Source organism: Musa acuminata, chromosome BXJ1-1, assembly GCF_036884655.1.
Source record: "Musa acuminata AAA Group cultivar baxijiao chromosome BXJ1-1, Cavendish_Baxijiao_AAA, whole genome shotgun sequence".
Classification (NCBI taxonomy): domain Eukaryota; kingdom Viridiplantae; phylum Streptophyta; class Magnoliopsida; order Zingiberales; family Musaceae; genus Musa; species Musa acuminata.
This window is the reverse complement of record NC_088327.1, coordinates 11,883,647-11,891,304: the sequence shown is the minus strand read 5'-3', so window position 1 is coordinate 11,891,304 and position 7,658 is coordinate 11,883,647. Positions and strand designations below refer to the sequence as shown.

Sequence of the window (7,658 nt, the reverse complement as noted above, 5' to 3'; positions counted from 1 at the left end):
TCTCCACCCAATTTATTTACTTACGGGTATAACTATGACGTTATTGGTGAAACTAGTGGGTCCGGGTCGGACCCGACCTCACCTTTGTGCAAGAGGGTAAGAGAAGAAAGGTGAAGGGAATAGTTTTACTCCTTTCGCCGTCTCTCTCTCTCTCATTAAGGAGGCCATCAATAAACTCATAACTCTCATTAAGAAAAGCGAAAGGACCCCAAGAAAGGACACACCCCAACAGTGGTATCCTCTCTCTCTCTTCCCGTTCTCCTCTCACTCTCTCTCTCTCTCTCTCTGCTCCCTCGCTCACAGTGATCTTTGGATCGAGGGATCGGTCGACGAAGCCGCGGTTCGCAACTCTCAGGCGTCGGGTGCTCTCGATCTTTACGTGGATTTGATCTGAACCGGGTCGGGTTGCGGCGGAGGGGGCTTCCCGTTGACTTTCCCGCTCTGCTCTTGGAGGAGGTTCCGGCGGATCCGGGGTGTCAAATCTTGTCGAGCTTTGGATTGGAAAGGTTGGGCATGGAGGTTGGATAGGGATCTGTGGGAGGTGGGGTAGAAGTGGTGATTTGAACAAGTTTGTGGAGTGATTGGCGGGATTGGGGATTGTCCGAGGAAGCGAAGGTTCGGGAATCGGAGGTGCGAAACATGAGCGTGGGAAGCAGCTACGCGAGTTCCAAGTTGGAGAGTGACAGAGTGCCGGATAAGTTCCCGGTGGGAATGAAGATTCTCTTGGTGGATGACGACCCGATCTGCTTGGCTGTGGTTCAGCGTATGCTTCTTAACTGCCAGTACGATGGTGAGTTGCTCTTTGCACCCCTGTTTGTGCCCGAAAGCTTGCGTTTCTGAACTCGTGCTGGGTTGTGTTGGTCTTTTCAGTTATTGGGAATCTGAGGTTTTAGTTATGAGCTGGTCCTTGATATGTCTTATTTTTGTTCCTTAAGCAATTTGATCGTTTTTTATGGTCTTTTTGCTAACACATTGGCATCGGACACCGATGTGAATGTGGGCGCATTGTGGTAGTCTTAGGATTACATTAACATGTGGAAAACTAAAAATCTAGGACCAAATTTACAGAGATTGAAGTAAAAAAATGACTTTACTGGCGAAGCATACAACTCCTTCATTCTTCTTATATTTCAGATCCTAACATTAACTGGAAATTTAAGTGAGATACTTTGCTGGATATGCAACTAGTCATTGTTTACTAATGTGAATCTGTGTTGAGTAAGTTACTCCGTTTGATGCTAGTTTCTACTTCCGAAAGTAAATTTAGCCAACCAATGAGTAGCGACACTGTTTGCCAGCACATCTAATCCCTTTTGGGTCTGGGTTATTGAAAGGAAATTGCTAGTGTGGTGTACTTGATGATCACAATGTGACGTATTAGGCTTTTTGACTGATGAATGTGGTTACATCCCTTTCTTGTTTAGCATATTGGAAAAAGTCTGAATTATTAGTAAAGATTTGTAGTTGTCTTAGAAGGTAGGCGTAATTACATTCTATTTGACAGCTTGCTAGCCGATCCTAGGAACTTATCATTATGAACATAATTATTCTGTTATTTTAAGACATTCTAGGCATTTCCCTGGGAACCTTCTTTTTCAGAAATTTTGTAGTCTATGGCAATCAGCATAAACGATCACCATCAACATTTGTAGTGACAGTTCCTACCTTGCTTGACTCTAACTTGTCTGTGCCTGGTTGGAGTCTGTGTTGAACATATTTTTGTGCAGGTTTGAAACTGGTACTATTTAAGCTTGATTCAGAGTTATACTGTCATAGATCCAAGGGGAAAAGGAGAGAGGGGGGACAGCGGGAGCTGGTTTTCATTATCATGAGCTTATGCATCCACATTTACTGCTATAGGAATGTTTTATGGTTCAAAACTTCAAAGTATGTTACTGATGCTGGGTTCTAAGTGACCTGCAGAAGTTTTAAATGCTACTGATGGAATCTATCTAGTTAGGATATATAAGATAGAGTAAGCATCAAATTGATGTTGTTGATTTGCCTTAGAACTATCAGTCACATAACTTTATAATCCACCTATACTATAGAGAAAGAAAAACTACCTCTGATACAAGTTCCCTTTGAAGATAGTGAGAAGTATTTACTGCTAGAGCCATGTTCCTTTTTTTCACTGCTTATGTTGAGGTTTTTTGCTTCTTTTCTCTGGTTCCTTACCTGCTTGCCTGCTTGCCATTAGATATTTGTAAAACATTTTGAGTGGTATTGCATTTTAGTTTAAATGGACATGCATTTGACATTATACGGTACAATGCCAATAACTCGAACCCTTTCTTACATCGACAATGCTCCTCTGAAGTTTCTTGTTTAGCTCTAATCATGTAATTATAGTTTTTAAAATATTCAAAATAATAATGCTCTTCTTCCATTTCTGTAGTTACAACTTGTTCTGAGGCTACAAGAGCTTTATCTCTGCTAAGGGAGAATAAGGGTGCTTTTGATCTTATAATCAGTGATGTTCATATGCCTGACATGGATGGGTTTAGGCTACTCGAATTAGTTGGTCTCGAAATGGATCTACCTGTTATCAGTGAGTACTTAGTTTTTCTATATTCATTATATGCATCTGGGGTTCTGAGCTATCCTAGAAACATTAACTATGCTTTATGTGTGAATCTGCAGTGATGTCTGGTGATACAAGATTCAATGTTGTGATGAAAGGAGTCAGTCATGGGGCTTGTGATTTTCTAACTAAGCCTGTACGTATGGAAGAGCTACAGAACATATGGCAGCATGTTGTAAGAAGAAAATGGCTAGATAGTAAAGAAATAGAGCGTTCAGGTAGTGTTGAAGAAGCTGATCGCAGTAGGCAAGTCACAGATGATTCTGAATATGCTTCCACAGTGAATGATGGAATAGATTGTTCATGGAAATATCAAAGAAAGAAAAGAGACGCTAAAGAAGAAGATGACAATGAGTTAGACAACATAGACCCTTCTTCATCCAAAAAACCACGTGTGGTGTGGTCAGTTGAGCTCCATCAGCAGTTTGTCAATGCCGTGAACCAACTAGGAATAGACAGTATGAACTTTCATGACTCATGTTTTATTGGATAGCAACAATAAATGCTTTTCTAACTGTTAATTGAAATGAATTGACCATACAAATTTTGATTCTTTGTAAAGAAAACATAAGCTTGACTTTGGAAATTTTAATCAAAAACTCTATATGTTCCTAAAATTTTTTGCTGGATTTTGCAGAAGCTGTGCCCAAGAGAATCCTAGAATTGATGAATGTGCCTGGTCTGACTAGAGAAAACGTTGCTAGCCATTTGCAGGTTTGTCTTTGAGCTAGCTATTCACTTTTGTGCAATTATGCTGCTCTTCTTTTTAGTTTCTTTTTGTGTATCTGTGAAACTGGAACCTATCACATGCTCTGATCCTTTTTCTGTCCATCTTACCTGATCAATTTGGTTGTTCATGTTCTTGACATAGATGTTTAATCTCATATGGTATCTATGAATTGACTTATTGTCTTAAGAGTCCTGTTAATCAACAAAAATCAACTTCTAGAAGCAAAATAAATTGGCATATATCATGTTGACAAAGTATAGATGATATTAGTGAAAATTTGCCTACTTGCTAATAGACTAAAACATGATATAAGATTGTAGAACACTGCTGTCTCAAGAAAATCTTTTATACTGTTTCTTTAGATTTTGAGATTTTTATGCCAGTTCATATTGTAGTTATTTCTTTGAAATTTATCTACAATTTTTGCATAAATTGCGAAGCGGATCGGGTATTGATGTTGTACTCAATCAAAGATTATGTTACCCTTGAAATTCTACATTAGAGTATGGATGGGATATCTTTTTATATAAAGACATAAATGCACTTTTATTAATTGAAGTACAGATTTTAGAGCCAACCATCAGAATTTACTAGTCTGTACCAGCACATCAAGAACAGTTTAAGATAGTGGCCATCCTAAACAATAAATTCATATGACATAATCTCAGTGACAGTAAGATGTATATTTAGACATGCATGAACTCCAACATCAACAGAGCCAACAGTACAAAGACAATGCCTTTGACCAAAACAGGAACCAACCATTAGGCACAGAACATATTGCATAGCTAACATTAGCAGTACAATATCATTAACTGTAGTCTTGCACAATAGTAGTTAATCTTTCATTGTAAATATGAGCAATTGTACCATTGGATGCTTTCAGTAATTGTTAGTTCAGAAGTCAATACTTGGATTGATGCAATTTACAAGTCAAAAGAAAGATACTGGGGGCTTGAAAGAGCACCCAATTTATTGCATGTTTTGCCTTGACTAGTTTGGTAACTGAGTTAACTGATGGACATGAAAGCACATAATGATTAATCGAGACTCATTATTCTGCCTATGTCAATGTAGTAGTCATATAACAATATGAGCCAATTTCCATTTTCAAGGAAATATTATCTAAGTTTTTCCCTGTGAAATCTGGATTGTTATACAATAATGACGATAACCTTTTAGCATTTTAACATGTACAGAAGTTCAGGCTTTATCTGAAGAGATTGAGTGGGGTAGCTCAACACCACACTGGACTTAATAGTCCATTATATGGAGCTTCTTCAAATGCAAAAGTGGGTCAGCTGGGAAGATTTGATTTCCAAGCTTTGGCAGTCTCAGGTCAAATTTCTCCAGAAACCCTAGCTGCCTTGCAAGATGAGCTCTTAGGTCATCCTCCTTGTAACTTAGCGATGCCAACAATAGACCAGCAAGTTCTCCAACAAGCTTCAGTGCAACGAAATAATAGTGTTACTTTTGAGCGAGGAATAGCATTTGGTCAGCCTTTATTAAAGGGCCAGGCAGTATCCTCTTTTCCTGTTTGGCCCGCAAACGATCTTGGTGCTCTGGGCTCTGCCAGCAACCTTGGAGGGTTGAATACTTCTCAGAACAGTAACATGCTCATGACGATGTTGCAGCAACCACAGCCGCAGACTGTGCCGTCAGAATCCAATCATGCTATTAATGTCCAAAGATCTTGTCTGGTTGCCCCAGCAAAATCATCAAACAAATTTCAGGTTCAGGGCAATCCTATGCGTATAAATCAGGACTCTACCATAATCTCCTCCCAATCTTCAGCTAATTTTCAACCAGGGAATGCTGTTGTTCCGGTGATTCAAGATTCTGCGGTAGTTACTTCTCACTCATCCACCAGTTTGAAGATGGGGAGTAACCTTTTTGTTACAAATCATAGATCCACAATACTCCCCTCTCAGTCATTGACTGGCATTTCACTGGGGACCGATTCCGGGCTTCTAAATCAAGGTTCTATAATAGTCTCTTCTCAACCATTAAACAGTTCTCAGGCTGGGAGCAACTCTATTCTTAGCAGTCAGAACTCCATGGTAGTTCCATCTCACTTATCGGGCTCATTGAGGACAGATAAAAATATTATTCCTATCACCCATAACTCAAGTTTGAATAACAGTAGCTCACTTGTGAATTACAATCGCCTGCCCACCCAGTCAAATGTTATGCCATCCAGCATGAAGCAAGTATTAGATAATTTAGCTGCAGTAGATAGTTTCTCAGTTCCTGTATCAATGAATTCACAAGTGTTATCAAGTACAGGTAGCAGCACTAGTTGGCAGTTGCATAGCCCTGACATTAGCATTAGTCATCCAAATGGCACACACAGTCTTGTGCCTAGTTCTTGTAACATTGAAGCCACTGATAGACTGTTGGTAAAATTACCTGACAAGGGACTAGGGAAAAATCTCGGTTTTGTTGGTAAAGGTACCTGTCTCCCAAGTCGTTTTGCTGTGGATGACATCGAATCTCCAACAAATGACTTGACTAATAGTAGTACTTACACTGGCGATGATGGATATCTACAAAATCAAGATATTTTTGGAATTAGTGGGACACTTCAGAGTGGACATTGTGCTACCACAAGTTTCAAGTGATCTCATGAAAGTTTCAGTAAGACTTGAATCCTTCACGTGCATTATGTAATTATTCGAACTGATGGCTTCTTACTCTTGACTTTCAGTTTTTATGTTTTCGAGGCCTAACCTTGATTGATTCTAGCTGGTTTGCTTGTGTGATATAAAGACTCAAAAAAGTACACTTTTATGCCTTATACATGATGATTGATTGATTGTTTTTTGGGTCCCACTTGTCATTTATAAACAGCCTAACGAGTGTTTTCTGGCAGTTATGTTAGAAGCAATATAATGAAAACAATTTTAGGAGCAACACAAATGAGTTGGCTATTGCTCATCAAATGTCATTCATTTCCTGATTATTGTTTGTTTTTTTCCCTGGATTTATTTTGTAATCACATTAGGACCATGTATTGCTATAGAATTTGTGAAGGCATTCATACTATCTGGTGACTACTCTAAGTTTCACTCCAAGATTTTTTCCGCTATCCTTGTTATTAAGATTGCTAGTCTTAGTGATTAGTAATGGGACAGTTGCTCCTGAATTGTCTTTCAGCTGGCAGATTGTATGACTCCTAATATGCATGTGTTATTACCCTCCCATGTAGTTGTTTGAACGCATCATATGTATGGCTTAAACTGTCGGAGAAAGGGCTCCGCATGTAAAATACCTGTTGGCTTCAAGAGTCCCATATTTTATGTGCAATATGAATGAAGGTGGATAGCATGAAGGCATGTTTTCTCCAGTTCAGGTGCAGACTCTGTGGTCTTAACTTCTTTCATAACATGGTAGAGATAACATGCATATTGTTATAGATACATCATTGTAGACATCTCTGTTATTTGGTTTCTGATATAAAGTTTATTTCTTCAGCTGTACATACTTCAATCACGATCCTCGTTTTCAAATGCACCTTTACATTGTGCATAAATTTTGCTAAGAATCAAACACTGGCTGTGGTACCCATATTAAAATGTTATCGGACGAGTGCATATTGATGGATATGGTATGTTATGCCTTGATATGCTTCAGTGTACTAGTAATAAAAAATAAAAAGAAGTTTAATATCTGGATATGGCCAGTACGCCGGTATAATAGTATCGTACTCTTTATAAACTGCCATATCCGAGACCTCGCATTTTAGCATGTCCATGTTGTGTTGTTCCGCATGGGAAGAGTTTTAACCAGTCACTTTGTTTTGTAGGTAAAGTTTGGCTGGATGACTTACTGATCATGGCGGCATATCAGTTGGCATTACACAAGATCTCCAATTGCTCTTTCTTAAGTTCTCTGTTGCTTGTCATGTTGGAGCGGAAGAAATCTTTATGGGATTCTTTTTTACCATCCCCCAAGATACCAAGTTATCAAGTTGGTCCCCAGCAACGTAATTATGAGAGGTCGTTGGTGGTTAGAAATTGCTTCGGTCGATTATGTTTGCAAGTTGTGGATCGAAGAACGAAGCATCGGTTGTCAGAGTGGTAGTTCTTTGAGCTAGTTAATTTGATACAAATATATATATATATTTATATATCTATATATATGTATAATTTCTCTCTGTTTTCTTCAGCAAAACGATGTGATGGAAGTGTGAGGTAACATTTGGGACCTGCTCAGCGGTCATGTAATTAATTGTCAGTTGATGGGCGTGGTAGAAAAAATTGGTGTACATTAGTAAGTATGAGCGAGGCTCATTGATAACCTGTGTACTTGTTCTCGTCAATAGTTGTGGTTTTTATGTCCATT

General features: G+C 38.8%; 1 protein-coding gene across 6 annotated transcripts; it reads left to right on the top strand.

Moving 5' to 3' along the window:
* The first annotated feature begins 206 nt into the window (after positions 1–206).
* LOC103990892 (two-component response regulator ORR21) lies at positions 207–7,656 on the top strand. 6 transcript variants are annotated; one of them, XR_010513464.1, is made up of 8 exons: positions 207–790; positions 2,399–2,551; positions 2,644–3,042; positions 3,222–3,298; positions 4,514–5,980; positions 6,523–6,666; positions 6,789–6,921; positions 7,120–7,656. XR_010513464.1 is itself a non-coding variant. In XM_009410186.3 (6 exons), exons 1-5 carry the CDS (start codon positions 640–642, stop codon positions 5,933–5,935), a joined length of 2,202 nt encoding a protein of 733 aa, XP_009408461.2. In that variant the 5' UTR covers positions 207–639; the 3' UTR covers positions 5,936–5,951; positions 7,120–7,656. The 6 variants fall into 6 exon arrangements, 2 of the variants coding, with proteins under 2 accessions (XP_009408461.2, XP_009408473.2); XR_672175.3 differs by lacking the exons at positions 6,523–6,666; positions 6,789–6,921 and having other exon boundaries at positions 4,514–5,951; positions 7,120–7,393; positions 7,483–7,656; XR_010513463.1 differs by lacking the exon at positions 6,789–6,921 and having other exon boundaries at positions 4,514–5,951.
* The last annotated feature ends 2 nt before the right edge of the window (positions 7,657–7,658 follow it).

Coding starts and splice junctions, on each gene's coding strand:
- LOC103990892 (XM_009410186.3), top strand. CDS start 640: ATGAGCGTGGGAAGCAGCTACGCGAGTTCCAAGTTGGAGAGTGACAGA. Junction 791..2,398: donor TCTTAACTGCCAGTACGATG/GTGAGTTGCTCT, acceptor CCATTTCTGTAG/TTACAACTTGTTCTGAGGCT. Junction 3,299..4,513: donor ACGTTGCTAGCCATTTGCAG/GTTTGTCTTTGA, acceptor TAACATGTACAG/AAGTTCAGGCTTTATCTGAA.